This window comes from Antechinus flavipes, chromosome 3 (genome assembly GCF_016432865.1).
Source record: "Antechinus flavipes isolate AdamAnt ecotype Samford, QLD, Australia chromosome 3, AdamAnt_v2, whole genome shotgun sequence".
Taxonomy (NCBI): domain Eukaryota; kingdom Metazoa; phylum Chordata; class Mammalia; order Dasyuromorphia; family Dasyuridae; genus Antechinus; species Antechinus flavipes.
The window spans coordinates 242,505,530-242,524,407 of NC_067400.1; the positions used below are offsets into that span (position 1 = coordinate 242,505,530).

Consider the following 18,878-nt stretch of genomic DNA (forward strand, 5'->3'; position numbering starts at 1 on the left):
CATCATATCATCTGCAAAGAGTGATAATTTGGTTTTCTCATTACCTACTCTAATTCCTTTAATTTCTTTTTCTTCTCTTATTGCAAAATCTGGCATTTCTAATACAATATTTAATAGTAATGGTAATAGTGGGCAACCTTGTTTCACTCCCAATCTTATCGGTAATGGTTCCAGTTTATCCCTATTACATATGTTGCTTGCTGAAGGTTTTGATAGATGCTACTGACTATTTTAAGGAAAAGTCCATTTATTCCTGTACTCTAATGTTTAATAGGAATGGATATTGGATTTTATCAATTTTTTTCTGCATCTATTGAGAAAATCATATGTTTTTTGTTAGTTTGGTTATTGATATAATCAATTATGCTAATAGTTTTCATAATATTGAACCAGCCTTGCATTCCTGGTATAAATCATATTTGGTCATAGTGTATTATCCTGGGGATGACTTTCTGTAAACCCTTTGCTATTATCTTATTTAAGATTTTTGCAGCAATAATTGTTAGGGAAATTGGTCTATAGTTTTCTTTCTCTGTTTTCATCCTATTTAGTTTAGGTATCAGTACCTTGTCTGTGTCATAAAAGGAATTTGGTAAGAGTCTTTGTTTCCCTATTTTTTCAAACATTTTATATAGTATTGGAGTTAATTGTTCTTTAAATGTTCATAGAATTCATATGTAAATCCATCTGATCCTAAAGATTTTTTCTTAGGGAGTTAATCAAACCTTGTTCTATTTAATTTTTCTAAAATGGGTCTATTTAAATAATTTGTTTCCTCTTCTGTTAATTTGGGAAATCTCCATTGCTGTAGGTATTTTAACTTAGGTTATCAGATTTATTGGCATAAAGTTGAGCAAAATAACTCCTAATTATTGCTTTAATTTCCTCTTCATTAGTAAAAAGTTCTCCCTTTTCATTTTTGAGACTAACAATTTGATTTTCCTCTTTCTTTTTTCTAATCAAATTAACTGAAAGTTTACTATTTTGTTTTTTTTTTTTTCACAAAATAAATTCTTAGTTTTATTTGTTTATTCAATAGTTTTGTTGTTAACTTTAAATTTCATTAATCTCTGTTTTTATTTTTAGAATTTCAAGTTTGGTATTTGATTAGGGATTTTTAATTTGTTCTTTTTTTTTTTAGCTATTTTAGTTGCAAACCCAATTCATTGATTGATCTTGTCTTTTTCTATTTTATTCAAGTAAGCCTCTAGAGATAGAAAATTCCCCCTTCTTAACACTTTGGCTGCATCCCACAAATTTTGGTATGTCTCATTATTATCATTCTCTTAGATTAAATTATTAATTGTGTCTATGATTTGCTTTTTCACCCATTCATTCTTTGGGATGAAATTATTTAGTTTCCAGTTACTTTTTGGTCCATTTTCTCCTGGCCTTTTACTGCATGTAATTTTTGTTGCATCATGATCTGAAAAAAAAAAATTCATTTACTATTTTTGTCTTGCTGCATTTGATTTGTGCAATTTCTAATACATGGTCAATTTTTATATAGGCTGCATGAACTGCTGAGAAAAAAAGTGTACACCTTTCTGTCTCTGTACAATTTTCTCCAAAGAGCTATGTAAATTAACTTTTCTAGTATTCTATTTACCTCCTTATTTTCTTTCTTATTAATTTTATGGTTCTATTAATCTAGTTATGATTGAGCAAGGTTATAGTTTTGCTTTCTATTTCTTCTTGCAGCTCTCTTAATTTTTCCTTTGGAAATTTAGATGATATACCACTTGATGCATATATGCTTACTATTGATATTGCTTCATTATATATTGTACCCTTTAGCAAGATAAAGTTTCCTTCCTTTTTTCTTTTAATTAGATCAATTTTTGCTTTTGCTTAATCTGAGATCAGGATGGCTACTCCTTGCTTCACCTGAAGCATAATAGTTTCTGCTCCAGCCTTTTACCTTTACCCTAAATGTGTCACTCTGCTTTAAATGTGTTTCTTATTAACAACATATTGTAGGATTCTGGCTTTTAATTTAATCTGCTATCTGCTTCCATTTTATGGGAGAGTTCATCCCATTTACATTCATGGTTAAAATGACTCATTCTTTTTCCCACTTCTTATTTATTCCAAATTATACTTTTTTCTTTCCTTTTCCCCTTTCCTTCCTCCCCAATATTTTACTTATGAACACCACTTGCTTCAAGCAGCCCTCCTCTTTTAGAGCCCCTCCCCTTTCTTATATCTTTCCCTTATTATTTTTGTTTTCCCTTTTATTAGCCTACCCCATCCCTTTCCCTTTTCCCCTCCCACTTTCCTACAAGAGAGACAAGTTTCTCTGTGAAACCAAATATGTCTGATCTCTTTGAGCCAAATCTGATGAGAGTAAGATCCACACAATGTTCATCACCCTCCCTTCTTTCCCTCAATTATAATAGGTTTTCTTTGCCTCTTCACAATGTGTTATTTCCCTCATTTTACCTCCACTTCCCCTTTTTCTTGTACAATCTCCTTCCCACCTCTAGTTTCTTTTTTTATATTTTAACAGTAAAATCAAATTATACATGCACTCTCTATGTATACCCATATAGTTCTCAAAAGTTCTTTTGTTTTTACCTTTTAATGCTTGTCTTGAATTCTGTCTTTGAAGGTCAGATTTTTTTGTTTTGCTCTGTTTTTTTTTTCATCAGAAATAAATGAAATTCACCTGTTTCATTGAACATCCATCTGTTTCCCTGAAAGAAAATGCTCAATTTAGTGGGGTAATTTATTCTTGTCTCTATTCCAAGTTCCTTTGACTTTTAAAATATCAGATTCCAGGCCTTTTTGATTCTTTAAGGTGGAAGCTGCTAGATTCTGAGTAATCCTTGTTGTGGTTCCTTGGTATTTGAATTGTTTTTTTTTTTTTTTTTCTGTCTGCAATATTTTTCCTTGGTTTGATGGTTCTGAAATTTCTTTATGAAATTCCTCATAATTTTAATTTTAGGATCTCTTTCAGGAGGCATTCAGTGAATTTTTTCAATGGCCTTTTTACTTTCTGATTCTATGATATCAGGGAATTTCTCTTTGATGATTTCCTGAAAAAATAGTGTCTGGGCTCTTTTTTTCATCATGGTTTTCAGGAAGTTCAAGATCCAAATAGATCTCCTAGATCCATTTTCCAGGTCAGTTGTTTTTCGAAGTAGGTATTTTACATTTTCTGATATTTTTCCTTTCTTTTGGTTTTGCTTGACTGAATATTAATGTCTCATTGAGTCAATCACTTCTGATTTTTTTAGTGAATTATTTTCTTCATTTACTTTCTTTTACTTCTTTTTTTATTTGTCCAATTGAATTTTTAAATGAGTTGTATTTGTTCTATGGAATTTTTTTCCATTTCACAAATTCTGTTTTTAAGGTGTTACTTTTTTTCCATTTCACTGTTTATTTTGTAATGAATTTTCTTCAGACAATTTCTTGTTTACTTTTCCAAACTCTTTTGCAAAATTCTGATTTCCTTTCTCCATATTTCTTCTAGCTTTCTTTTAAGATCTTTTTAAATTTCTTCTAGGAAAGCCTTGTATGATGGGGACCAATTTATATCACCCTTTGGCTTTTCATGTAGAGACCATCTGCTTTTAGTGTCCTCAGGGTTTAAAATGTGTTCTTCTCCATAAAAACTAGTTATGGTCAGAGTTCTTTCTGATTTTTTACTCATTTTTAAAAAAAAGTTGAGATCTACTTTTAAGGCAATTGAGATTGTCCAAGCTTTCTATAGAAGTCGCAGTGACTGTTCTAATTGACTTCTGGTGCTGGGTGGCTGTGGCCAGGTCTCCTGGAATTATAGCATTTCAAGGTTCATTATTTACCTTTTGTGGTTGTGTTGGATGTTTTATAACTTCTCTGCTGATTAGGCTTGCAGTCAGGGCAGAAGGCCAACACTGCTATAGATTTCTCCCTGTAGATTCTCTGGCATGCAGAGTCCACACCACCGTGGGGCTGTGTGCTGCCTGCACTGGTTTCTGTGCTTGGCCTGATTGCATTTGGCCCACCTCCCTTTATGTCTGATTGAAACAGACCTTTTCTGGAGATCTTAGAAATTATCTTCTGCTGGTAATTTGTTACACTGTTTGTGGGTTCTGCCAGTCCAGAACTAATTCAGAGGTTGAATATACTAATTAGTCTGAGAGTCATGGAAAGACATCAGAAAGAAACATGTGTCCTCTCCACCATCTTGGCTCCGCCCCTCCAAATGGATCCAAATGTATTCTTATACATATCTTTCACTACCATTTTATATAAGTTTGTAGTCTCTCTTTCATGGACTTTGCATATAGTTTTAACAAAGGAAAATAAACAAGGGAAATAAAGACAATTTGAATAGGCTAACTTCAGTAAATGAGGATGGAGCATTGCAATCTCATTTTCTCCCCAATTGCCTGTATGCAGTATTTAACAGGTAAGGGTACAAACATCACAGGAAGTAATATGCGCTAAATAGGAGGTAATACAAAAGCTATAGACCACGTGACATCTGCTCTAATAGAACCTCTCAATAAAGCCTCCACCTACAATGATTTACAAGCAGGACTGTAAAACATAATTTTTCATAGCAGTTGAGATCTTCTCTAAGTATGGCTAAGTGGGGGGAAATATTCTTTCTGTCTCCACTAGGCCCAGAGAGAATTCTACACATACATGATTTTCTTCAGTTGGATGAATGATGGCTAAATTAATTGTACTAAAATAAAATTCACAGGCATCCTTTAAAAACTTCTTGACAATTTAATCAGTTACACAAAATTCAATTTGACATTTCCTCTTATCTTTTTTCTACATATGTGTTAACAATTTGAATAATTAGGTAAAACTAGGGTTGAAATGATATAAATTTTTCTGTGCTCCAACTCTCTAAAGTATTCAACAAACTCAATAATATCCTTATAATATCATAAGTAGCTCCCATATTCTCATGACAAGTAAAGTTAAATCGCACTTTGCTTCTTTTTCTTTTTTTCATCTTTTTCCTTGGAACTCACATATATCATTTTGATGGAGGATGCTACACAACAAAATGCAAACAATATATCACTGCTCTCTTCCAGAAACATCAGTCCTTCCCCCTTACATCTGGAAAACTAAAATATATCTGTACATGTACATATATACATATATACAAATAGAACAAATTTTTCTATTTGTCATTTTAAAGTCATGATGATATGGCTAAAAAATAGTTTTCAGGAATGATTTCATTTATGATCCTTCATATACTCAATGTTATAACTGGCTAATGGATATTCTCTGTATACTTTGTGCCAGCTCCTTCTATAGCTTTATGCAAGCTTTTCTTCAAACCTTGCATATTCTTCTCATTTCTGCCCCTTGTAATCCTTTAAAATTCAGCTCAATCCTCCTATTAAAAGATAACTTTCTTAATTCATTCCTGTGGTTAATACTATGTCTCATTAGAGAACTTGTTTTTAATGTCTATCTCTTTGTGCCTCTCTCCTTCTCTCTGTATATGTGCATACGTGCATATAAATATACTAATAATAACCTGAATGAGAGCATATTGGTTTCTCCTTGTAGAACGTAAGCTCTATGAAAGCAAGAATGACTATCTTTATATCTCTAGTGTGCATCATGTTGCCTTGCATATAGTGTTTTTAAAAATAATGTTGAAATAAACCTTGATTGAAGGCTTGGTTTTCATGCTTTATATTTTGAAAAGCCATTTTCCCTTTCTGGACTTCAATTTCTTCATTTAAAGATGATAAGTTATTTATTTGCACTTGAAGTTTATAAAGTGCTTTTCTCACAACTTTATTATTGTATGGATGAGGAAACTGAGTGATTTAACATTGATCATAAAAGTACAAATTATAAGTTTTTCTAACCTCTCTATCCACTATGCCATACTGTGGCTCTACCATCAAGATATTGACTACTTTGAAGTTTTAAGGTCACTAAAAATACTGGCTTATTTTTAGACAAATTGCTTTTTAAATGATACTTCCTTACCTTGTTTATGTGAAATTTGCTTTTAAGCTGAAGTGTAAATTTATTTTTAACTATAGTAATGTTTAGCTCATGGAATTTCAACATTGCTTCACAATATTTTTTATGTTTTCCCAACAATCCACTTTGATTTAGCAAGCATTATTAAGTTCCTTTTGTTGACAAAACATTGTGTCAGGAGAGTAATGCTGTCAAAAAAGAAAATACAGTAGTTTCCTTTTTAAATGTTAACATTATCTCTTTAATGATATGTTACAAAATTTTGTCATTAATAGAGATCCATAATTATTATCTTAATTTGAAAACTTCCTCTCCAATTTCTTTTTTTTTAATTTAGAAAAGCATTTGACCTTCTTTTGTCTGTATCTTCTGATTCTTTAAATCTCCATAATTTTTTCAAAAATCACTGATTTTCAGCAATTATGTCTGCTAGACATGCAATCTCTTGGGGAAAACCCAAACAATAGTAAGTGTTGAAAGAGAACTGAGGTGAGTGATAAAAAGAATCTCTGACATCTGTTAGAAAAAGAGGAAAATACTGGAGGAATGGATGCCTATTTGGAGACTAGTTATAGCCATAAGTAACAGGAGACCCAGAAGTCGCCTTCCCTTGTTGTTTGAGTGCCATTCATAGTAGTACAATAAATTACGTTTTCTGTCTATATAAGCACCTTGGTAGATAAAATATGGGACATATGAGAAATTATTAAAAGGGTTATATTAATGTATAAATAAAAAACTTGCTCTGTATTTGATGCCCTTTGAGCCTAAAAGCTTGTAAAGAGAGTAACTTATAACACTGGGGAAATTTATAATATCACATTTCCCAAAGTTCACTTCCAGAAAATGGAGTTGTAAGCAAATGAGCCAAATAGTAAAGAGTTCCCAGAGTATAGCCAAGCTTATTGAGTCAAAGGGGGGAGCATATGAAATAAAGGGTACATAAAACTTGAAAACTTAACTGTCAACAAAAATAATTAAACATACAATATAAGAAGTGAAATTTTCATGTAAATTTTGCTTTTAATAAAATGGATTAATTAATTAATTAAAAGACAATAGTAAGTAAATATATATGTTGCATAACTTTTTTCTGCTCTGCCTGAAGGTTTTGTTTCTCCTTTTTCCTCTATAAATAGTTGATATAGTACCATATATTTTGATCTTGTTTTGTATCAATTCACTTTATGTCAGGAAGGTTTGAGTTCTAATGTAGCCTCAAACATTTTCTAGGTATGTGACAATAGGCAAGTCCTTAACCTTTATCTGCCTAATTTTCCTCAGCTGTAAATTGAGGATTCCATATTCCACTCAAGTTTATTGTGAGGAGCAAATGAAATACTATTTATAAAAGGCACAATGTCTGACTTAAGGTAGATGTTTTTAAAATAGTGTTTCACTTTTTCCTTTCCTATGTGATTTTTCCATTTTTGCCCATAAATTCTTTTTCTTTGTCAAATCCTTTTTTCTGCATCTACTGAGATAATCATGATTTCTGTTAGTTTGGTTATTGATATGGTCAATTATTCTGATAGTGTTCCTGATATTGAACCGGCTCTACATACTTGGCATAAATCCCACTTGATCATAGTATATTATTCTGATCCTAAGTTGTTATAATCTCTTTGCTAATATGTTATTTAAGATTTTTGCATCAATATTCATTAGGGAAATTGGTCTATAATTCTTTTTCTCTGTTTTGGTCCTTCCTGGTTTAGATATCAGCATCATATATGTGTCATTAAAGAAATTTGGTAGATTCCTTCCCCTATTTTTCCAAATAGTTTATTCAGTATTGGAATTAATTGATCTTTAAATGTTTGGTAGAATTCACTTGTAAATCTATCTGGCCCTAGAGTTTTCTTAGGGAATTAATTAATGAATTGTTCAATTTCCTTTTCTAAATTAAATGTTTTATTTTTTCATTTGTTAATCTGGGCAACCTATATTTTTGCAAGTATTTGTTTATTTTACTTAGATTATAAGATTTATTTTCATACAATTGGGTAAAATAACTCTTAATTATTGCTTTAATTTCCTCTTCATTGGTCATAATTAGTTATTTTAAGATTATGTTAATTTGTTATTACAAATTCATGCCATGTGATTAGCCCATCTCTTTTTACAGAAACGCATCCTTTTGTCAGATTTTGCAAGATTTTAAAAACTTTGTTAATATACTGTAGTAGCTTCAGCATAGACTGTTGTATCCCCATACATTTCAGCATCAGCTTTTAGATGAAATGTAATTTTCATTATTTAAAGATGATAATATATTATGTTTTATAGTCATATAATACTGAGAAAATATTGGTATTACAATGATTAAATTTCATTGTTGGGAGAAGCTTGGAGGTTTTGGAAGTGCCACAGAATTTCTTAAATGTAATCTATCTTTTCCTTTCCTGTCAATATGATCCAATTCTTGACTCTGGATCATCTCCTCTATGCTGTTATTTCTACTTTTTAAATAACTTCTTTGCTCTATCCATATGCCCTTATTGCATTTGAATATGCATTGAAGATCTTATCCATACTAGAGACCCTATTTTGGCAGATGATTAATTTTTAAAAAGGGATGAATAGTATAGCTGTCAGTGTCTGTCAACTATCAGTGTAGAATGCTATTGTTCCTCTCTAACTGGTCTGTAAAATACAGTTTACATATTACCAAGACTTGTCACTAAAAGAATGAAAATAAAAATATAATACTATATATTTATCATGTGGTATGGAGAAACAGTTTACATCTCTATAGCATTTTAAAATTATCAAAGTAAATTTATAACATTAATCCCATGAGATATGTGTGTTTCATTTTATGAGTAATGGCAATGGAAGCAAGAAGAGCAATAATTATTTATTTTCAGACCCTGAAAAATACTAAATATCCTTTTTGTAAAATATGATGTTGGATATAAATGATGTTACCTAGATTTTATTTAGTAGATCAAATAATTGAATCTCTCATAATTATAGTAATTGGTTGAGGAAACAGCAAACAAATCAACTAATTACTTTTCTTTAAACAAATGATTTATTTAAAATGGGAAAGCACATATATAGTCATTAATTGCTAATTTTAATTTTATATTCCATTGTTAAACATTTACAATTATATGTTAATCTGCTTCAGGCAGTATGCAGAGATGTTGACCCCATGACCTGTGACTTATAATTGACACTTTTTCTCTATAGATTGAAATTAATTAACATTTATTAACCACATTATATGCATTTGGTTTTGCAGGTGCGGATGAATATATTTCATTATTTATTACCCACATTTAGCATACATATTACTTTTTTCCCTACTACAGAGAGATTAATACTGATTCATCTTTACTTTGCTTTTTAAATTCATTGGGAGGTAATATAGAATAAAGGACTATCTCTTAATCTGGGGATTTAGGTTCAAAGCCAACCTCTGACAGTGTGTAAAGTTGGACAAGTCACCTAACCCATCTTTGAAAATGGAGATGAAATATGTATAATTTCTATTTCACTGGGTTATTGTGAATTGAAAATGAAATTATATTAAGTATTTCTCAAACTAATAAATGGTATATAAAATCACCCAAGGTGAGGGAAGGAGTTGATGCTCATCAGTTGGGTAATGGTTGGAAAAAAATGTGGTACATGAATTTAATAGGATAATATGGTGCTGTCAGGAATAAAAAAATATTAAGATATAAAGAATATCAGAAAGATATATGAACTGAGATAAAGTTAAGTAAATAATACTAGTAAGCACTTTATAGTGCAGTAAATAGAGCCAAGAAAACAAAATGCATGATATTTACTCCATGATATGGTACATGAAAGAAACAATCACAACAAGAGTATTGGAAATGAATGTTGCAAAATTACAAATAATAATCATGGCCCCAAAGAAGAGATTTGTAAAGATACCTCCTCTCACTTTGTAGAGGTAGTTGGTCCACAAGTACAGAAATGTGACATATCTTCATATTTTTCCATATATTGATCATCTTTGCTGATTTTTAAAAATATCTTCTCTTTTTCTTCAATTCTTTAATATATGAGATGGTCTTTTGGGAGGGCAGTGGTAAGGAAGTTATTTCTAGCTCTAGAACCCCTGACAGACATTACCTCTGTGATTCTAGGGAAGCCACTAGTTGTCCTTGTAAATTTATAGTATATATTACTATATATACACTATACAGGCATAGTGCAGAATATAAAATAAAGAGTCCAAAGATTTTAAGAGTTTATAGAAAACATAAATATAATTTGTTTCTCTGAGAAGAAAGAATGGAAAGCAGTGGGCAGGTAAAATGCCAAATAACATCATGAAAATAAAGGAAATTTATTCTATTTTAATAGAAAGAAGTGGTCCAAGATATAGATATAGATACAATCAGATATATTGCTTAGGACATTAAGAAAAATTAATACCAAATTATGAAAAATATTAAAATTTAAAAATAACACTTAATTGATGATTCTAACCTGACCAATTTAAAGTTGTTATTTTTTCTAATAGAAAGTAGATTTTAAAAAATCATATCAAAAAAGTCTATCCTAAAGAATTATAACTAGGATCAATTACTATAATGAAGAAAAACAAAAGAATTGAGAAAACATCTGAGCATGGGAATACTTGTTCTCTTATAAAATAGAGAGATATGGTAAACAAGGGCAATATTAGTTTTTTTTTTCCTAAAATTTTAATTGCTTTTTAAATTTTTTTTTTGCATGGCCTAAATTCTCCTTCTATTTTCTCTCCCAGAGTACTAGTCCATATAATAATGATTTGTTTCTTTTTAAGGAAGGTGAAAAATATTAGCAAAACTCCAAATATTTTGGGAAAAAAATCTAACAACATATTAGTGTTCAGCATACATGAACATGACACCTTTGAACAGAAATTGCTGAATGTCTTTTCAAATTTCTTCTTTGCAACTATATGTGTTTTAAATTTTGATTTTTAACAATTTTGTGATATTCTTTCTATTCATATTGTTGTAGTCATAATGTATTTTTCATTCTATTTAGTTTATATCAGTTCATCTCACTCTTTCTATGCTTCTTTATATTTATAACATTTGCTATTTCTTACAGTACTATAAAATTCCATGATATTAATATATAACTTTTTGCTGTTCTTTCCTGATTCTCTGCTACCACAAAAGTGTCATTACAAATATTTAGGTATATATGGAGTCCTTCTTTTTATTCATGACTTTCTTGGAGTATATGCCAAATAGAAGAATCTTGTTCTTTTCACTACTTTATTTGAATTACTTCCCAAAATTACTTTCCAGAATAAACTTAATAATTAAAAGCTTTGCCAGCAGTGTTTGTGTGCATGTCTTTCTGTAACCTTTTTCATCACTAAGTAAGCAAATATGCTTTAGAAAGACAGCCATTTAAAAAATACTAGGAAGAAAGACAATAGAATACTATAGGATTACATCATTTCATGAAACAATAAGATACAAAGATAATTATGCATATTTAAAGAAAGTTTAGAAAGAAATACAACTTATTCATATCAACTCAAGGGCATTTGAGTATGAAATAGGAAGAGGATGATAAATAAACTAGAACTTTCAGTAACGAACTTCATTTTAAATCAATGAAAATGTTGTAATTACATTTGGACCCTGGTATGGCAGTATGTGATATGCTAGTTGAGGATGTAGAAATGGCACTAAAGGAAAGAGATGAATAATATCTAGAAGAGAATAAATATAAATAGAAAAGATCTATGCTTGAGTTAACAAAGTTATGAGGGTATAGAATAACTGATTGCCAAAATATGTGACGAGAGAAGGATACCAAAGATTTGGAGTAATTTAAGTTCTTATTATCAGTGCCAAAAGTAATCAAGGAAATATCAATAACTGCTGATACACATTAATTTCTAATTCATATAAAATGAATATTAGAAAAAAATTAAATTTATTTTAACATAAAGTTTTAAAGTTCCAAATGCTCTACATACCTCCTATCTCTGACCCTCCCCCAGACACTGAGAATGCCAGAAATATGATATTAATTAAGCATGTGAGATCATGCAAAAATACTTCCATGTTAACAATTGCACATATATAAGCACATGTACACACACACACACACACACACACACACACAACTAAGAAACATAAAGTGAACAAAGTAAGCTTCAATCAGCACTCATACTTGACCAGACCTTGCTGAAAGTGGATAACATTTTTCATCATGTTTTAGATTGAGACCTTGGATTATTTATATATATATATATATATATATATATATATATATATATATATATATATATATCAGAGTAGCTTAGTCTTTCACTTTTGATCATTATTACATTATTACTGTTACTACATACAAAGATCTCCTGGTTCTGTCCATTTCACTTTGTATCAGTTTGTGTAAGTCTTTCCACATGTTTCTGAGACCATCCTGCTTGTCATGTCTTTAACACAATAGTATTCCATCACAATCATATACTGAAACATGTTCAACAATTTTCCAATTGATGGGCATCTCCTCAGTTTCCAAATTTTTGCTATCACCAAAAGAGTGGCTCTAAATATTTCTGTACATGTGTGCTTTTCCTATTTTAAAACCTCTAGTTGTGTTAATTCTCTGTTAAAGGGTATGCTCAGTTTTATAGCCCTTTGTGCATAGTTACAAATTGTTCTCTGGAATGTTTGGATGAATTCACAGCTCTTCCAGTAATGCATTCATCTCTCAATTTTCTATATCTTTTCACCATTTATCATTCTTCTTTTCTATGTTAGCCAGACTGATAAGCGTGAGATGGTATCTAAGTTATTTTAATTTCTATTTCTCTAATCAATACAGATTTATAGCATTTAATATATATTGATAGCTTTAGATTCTTTCAAAAACTGCTTATTCATATGTTTTTACCATTTACCAGTTGGGGAATGGCTCTTATTTTTTATAAATTTGGCCTATTTCCATATTGAGAGATGAACCCTTTATGTGAGAAAGTTGCTATAAATTCCTCCCCACCCCCAACTTTCCTGCTTTTTCCCCTAATTTTGGAAGCATAGGTTTTGTTTGTACAAGACCTTTTTAAAATTTTATTTTCATTTAATCAAAATTATTCATTTTACTTCTGATGACTTTTACACCACTTTTTTGGGGGTCAGAAAGTCTTTCCTTATCCAGGGGTCTGACAATTAAAATTTTCCATGTTCTTGTACTGTTTATTATATCAGCCTATATGTTTAATCATATTATTTAATTTTATTTTGATATTTGGTATGAGATGTTGGTCTGTGCCTAGTTTTTGTCAAAAAAAACTCTCCAGTTTTCTTAGGAATATTTCGTTAAATTGTGAGTTCTTGCATCCAGAGGTTGGAGCTTTGGGGTTATTAAATACTAGATTTCTAGTCTGGTCATTTAATTCTCTATATTATAAACCTAATATATTCCATTAATCCATCCATCTATTTTTTACCCAGTAGCAGGCTTTGATTTGGTAAATCTTTGGTCAAGGTAGAAGAAGGGAACAGAAAGGCTTTTGCAACTGATAGCCTGTTAAAAATCACTCCATTCCAGTTACACAATTGATTAATAGAAAGTACATCCTCAGAGGTTTCTTCCAACAAGCATTCTGTGACTTATGTCAAAATCACATAAGATTTCTTGAAAGACATAGTAGATGTAACATCAGTGAACTGATTATAAATAGCCAAGGATATATTAAAAGACAATTATAAACTCACCAAAGATGTTTTCCACAGTCTTGAAATATATCATATATGATGCATACATACATACACACACACACACATATAAAGGAGGGGGGAGAGAAATTTAAGTCTTTCATATATTCCTATAAATGACATTGACCTAATTATCTCAAATTCTGTATCATTATAGAACTTTCTAAAGATCCATAAGCAAGGTAAATAATTCTACTACTCTACTCAAGAAATACCAAGTGAGTAAAAAAATAGTCTGTCTGGTTTATAACATGTCATTGCACAAAAGCAAAAAATGACATGCTTAAGTCTGATATTGAACAGGATGAAGATCTTTGAATGGATTATTTTTCATAATTTGTGCAATGATTTCTAAAATTCCAACCTTTTGTATAAAAGAAAAATCAAATTTTAAAACAATATCCTTTTAAAACAGAGTTAATGTGGAATAATGGATGTAGTTCTGGTATCATATCTTGGAATTTTGATTTAAAACTGTCTCTGAATTTTGTGAACTTTATGAAAGAGAACACATCACTTAATCTTAACTTTAGGTAGTTTCCATAGCTTATTTATCATAGATGTGTTGTGGTCTTAAGGAGTTTCTAAAGTGGGAATTCCCTTTACAGTTAAAATCATAGATCTTGTGGCTAGAAACTGGAAAATGAATGGATGCCCATCAATTGGAGAATGGCTGGGTAAATTGTGGTATATGAATGTTATGGAATATTATTGCTCTGTAAGGAATGACCAGCAGGATGAACACAGAGAGGATTGGAGAGACCTACATGGACTGATGCTAAGTGAGATGAGCAGAACCAGGAGATCATTATACACTTCGACAATGATATTGTATGAGGATGTATTCTGATGGAAGTGGATTTCTATGACAAAGAGACCTAACTGAGTTTCAATGGATAAATGATGGACAGAAACAGCTACACCCAAAGAAGGAACACTGGGAAATGAATGTGAACTATTTGCATTTTTGATTTTCTTCCCGAGTTATTTTTACCTTCTGAATCCAATTCTCCCTGTGCAACAGGAGAACTGTTCGGTTCTGCAAATATGTATTGTATCTAGGATATACTGCAACATATCTAACATATATAGGACTGCTTGCCATCTTGGGGAGGGGGTGGAGGGAGGGAGGGGAAAAATCGAAACATAAGCGAGTGCAAGGGATAATGTTGTAAAAAATTACCCTGGCATGGATTCTGTCAATATAAAGTTATTATTAAGTAAAATTAAATTGAAATTAAAAAAAAATCATAGAACTTTCATGTATCAATGAGTTTTTTCTACAAATAATTTATCATATAAAATACCATACCTTCTAAAAAATAAAGCTGTGTATTATTTTAAGGGCATGGAAAGGCACATGATAAATATGATGCTGTAACACATTAATAACAGGAGAGTCATAAAAAAGCAGCAAAAAGGATATTATCATGGAAAATTCTAATGGGAAAAGAAGACATTTGGTTCTATACAACTTACATGCTCCATTGGATTCAAAGTAACATCAAGAAACCTAGAAGGACCCCAGAATGATGGTTGGATATTAGTCTTTACAAAAGAATAAAGAAGAATTGCATAGAATGGGAAGATGGGTTACAATCTAACCCATTGGTGAGAATGACTACATTAAGGAAATCATAAAAATTGAAATAAAACATGACCTAAAACCATAAAACTAAAAAAATTTAACTGATCTGTGGAAAATTCAATCTGTAACTTTTAGCTTATTAATTTTTTAACCAAATGAACAAAGTATCTGCCAGCATAAAACAATGTGCAAATGTGAAAATAGAATGCATGTGATCTTAGAATATGTATAATCTTCATATCAAATTCACAAAAGTAGTTATCTATTTACTATTAAAAGTAAGATTCCCTTAAAAATAATAAAATCTGGATTCCAGTTTCATAGTATGTTTTAGTGTTTATTTTTTCTTTATTAGACATGAGGAATTTTGTTATGGTTATGGGGTAGAGAACTTTTCTTTAATCTTAAATGGACTGCTAATTTGTACATTTTTTTAAACCTCCATTTATAAAGCAGACCTCTATCTTGATCCCAAGTTATTATCCAGACATGCATGTCAAGACTAAACACTAAAATAATAAGTGTTTATATGTTGAAGTAGATCTGCTGTGAATATTTGTCTCTCAGTATTGGTTGGCATCTGGAAGCAAAATATAAATTACTTTTGAAATAATTTATTCATTACACATTGCTTCTTAATTATCAAAGTATTCAATTCATACCAATAATTGCATAATATTTCTAGAATTCTGTTGTTGTTCAATCATTTCAATAATGTCATTCAATCATTTCAGTAATATCTGGTTCTTTGGCATCCTATTTGAGGTTTTCTTGGCAAAGATACTAGAATAGTTTGGCATTGCTTTCGCCAGCTCATTTTTAGAGATGAGAAACTGAATCAAACAGGGATCACAAAACTAGTAAATATCCAAGATTGGGTTTCATCTCAGTAAGGTTAGTCTTCCTGGCACTATAATTACTGTACTACCCCCATTTCTTGATTATTTGATCTAAAAACTTCTTATTTGTCCTCCAGAGATAATGGCAGAGATACATTTTTAAAAGGATACAACCAAAAGAAAAAAAAATTAAACATCTAATCAAAAAAGGGAAAATAATAATGATTTGAAATTATTCTTTTATATTTGAAAAATAAACTTTATCTCTAAAAATTATTTATTTTTTATACTTACAACTTAAATACTATTAGCATTTTAATATAATACATTTTGCATTTAGAAACTTACTACATTAATATTAGGAAAGCAGTACATCAGATTTTAGCATTGCAATGTGTTCTGTGAAATGGAAGACAAGAAGATCAGAACAAAAAATTGTTTTCTTCCTTATTATGTTGAGGGTAGGGTCCATAATTCTATAAATGCCTTTGCCACACTGTTTATATTATAATAGACTAAATATTTAGTAAGCTATCATTCAAATAACTATTATTATTTTACAGGAAGAATATTCCACACGTAGGTTATTTATTTTTAAATTTATTTCATTTCACAAATATATTTGACATCAATATTACCTGTTTTCCTTTCAATATCACTCAGTTTTCTTAGACAATATATCCTACCTTTATAATTATTCCTGTCTTTTGTTATCTTGTTTTTTCTTTCCCTCCAGTTCCACCTTTTATTCAGCCTTTTGAATTTCCAAGATTCTCCATTGGACAAAGGGTCTTCATTCCATGTGTTGTGGTCTCAGGGGATCTGCCAATCACAATTACCTGGCAGAAGGATGGAAGACCTATTCCAGCAAGTCTTGGGGTAACCATTGACAACATTGACTTCACTAGCTCTTTAAGGATTTCTAATCTTTCACTGATGCACAATGGGAATTACACCTGCATAGCCAGAAATGATGCAGCAGCTGTGGAGCACCAAAGCCAATTAATTGTGAGAGGTAAGTACATATAATTACTCTGAAGGGCACTAATTAAATCTAAAGTCAAGAGTATTTTCAAATGACATCTCTTTGAAGAAGACTAAGAGTGATTAGAGCACATAGAAACCTTTCTTCCCATCTCAGGAACTAAGAACTATTTAAAATAATTGTTCATACTGCTGTACTTATCTGACCTCCTAAATACTTTCTCTCTCTCTCTCTCTCTCTCTCTCTCTCTCTCTCTCTCTCTCTCTCTCTCTCTCTTACTAGTTTTTTGGTAGATTCTAGGATACTACAATCTCATTTTTGTTTTATTTTTAGTTTTCAGGAATATGATTTGTATTAACCCAGTCTTAGCATTAGCATTCAATCCCTTCTTCTTTCTATTTTTAAATTGATGTTCTTATTGTTGTTAAAACAGAATATGGTAAAAGTTAATTGAAATAAATTAGAGAAATAAAATGATGTAACCTAAAGGATAAGGCCTAGTATATGTAGAAAATATCTCTAGTTATTTCAATAAAACTAAATTCTATGTCCCATTGTTATTGCATTTGTTTATTTAAGTCATCCAAACCTTCATCCATATATATGTCCATAAATATAAATCATTTGATTTATAGGAGTACTATAGCAATATTCATGTTGAAAATTCACTTTTCATTTATCCTGGACATTTGACTACTAATGTATCAGTGGAAGAAAAAAATTACTATCTTGTTTCAGATATTTATTGGGTAAACTGATTCCAAAAGGAGGAAAATAGATTTACTTTTGCTTTTTTATGTCTTTTTTTAAAATTAGCAACCTTTTGGATTCTACTTGGTTCTTTATTTTTCCATCTTTCTTCATGGCTTCCAATAAACATATCTAAAGCACTCTTGTATTCAAAAAAGATATAAATAATTGCTCCTCCCATAACTTTACTCTGTTGGGGGACTTCTTTGGAAATTATTAAATTTATTTTATAAGTATAAAAATAGCATGCCAGCAATCATCTGGACTGACCAAAATGTGGAAAATATTTCCTCCACTTCTCTTTTATTCTCTCCTGAGCTCTAACATGTTGTTTGTATTTCTTAGGAATTCTTCAGTAATATTTTCTGTAGAGTAGCATGCTATATAAAGTGCAGGTAATAAAATAAGTGACTTCCTCTTTTACTGAGTAAAGGGAAATGTGGGCAGCTACCCAAATGGCAATAGTCTTGAGAATTTTTAGTTCTAAAGAGCTGAAACATTTTGGTTACTATTGCTATGAAATAACAATAAATGAGCTACTTTACTTCAATGTAAAATATCAAAATCATAAGCAACATATCTCAAACATCAATAAATCAAATAATCAATAGTATTTGTGGCAATATTGATGTTGAAAGATTACCATTGACCATTAACAATTTCAAAAAAATTTGGAGGCTACTTGAATGTTCATAGTTTTCAAGTTTTTCTCATTTTCTAGTTTTTATTAATGCCATTCTCTATCCAAATTCAGATTTATATTTTCAATATATTTGACATCTTGATATATTCCTACCTTTTCATTGAAATTGATGACAATGAGCATTGTTTTAATTGAAAGATTCTTACTGCATTCTTTTTTTATTATTATAGCTTTTTATTTACAAGTTATATGCATGGGTAATTTTACAGCATTGATAATTGCCAAACCTTTTGTTCCAATTTTTCCCCTCCTTACCCCCATTCCCTTCCCCAGGTGGCAAGTTGACCAATACATGTTAAATATGTTAAAGTTCTTATTGCATTCTTAATAGGAT

At 30.5% G+C, this 18,878-nt stretch overlaps 1 protein-coding gene across 1 annotated transcript in view; it reads left to right on the plus strand.

Moving 5' to 3' along the window:
* The window catches only part of DSCAM (DS cell adhesion molecule), an 818,605-nt gene that overhangs the window by 407,288 nt on the left and 392,439 nt on the right, over positions 1-18,878 (plus strand). Inside the window, exon 9 of the mRNA XM_051990574.1 lies at positions 16,843-17,121. Coding sequence (XP_051846534.1) covers positions 16,843-17,121 — 279 coding nt within the window. The remainder of the gene's footprint in view (positions 1-16,842; positions 17,122-18,878) is intronic.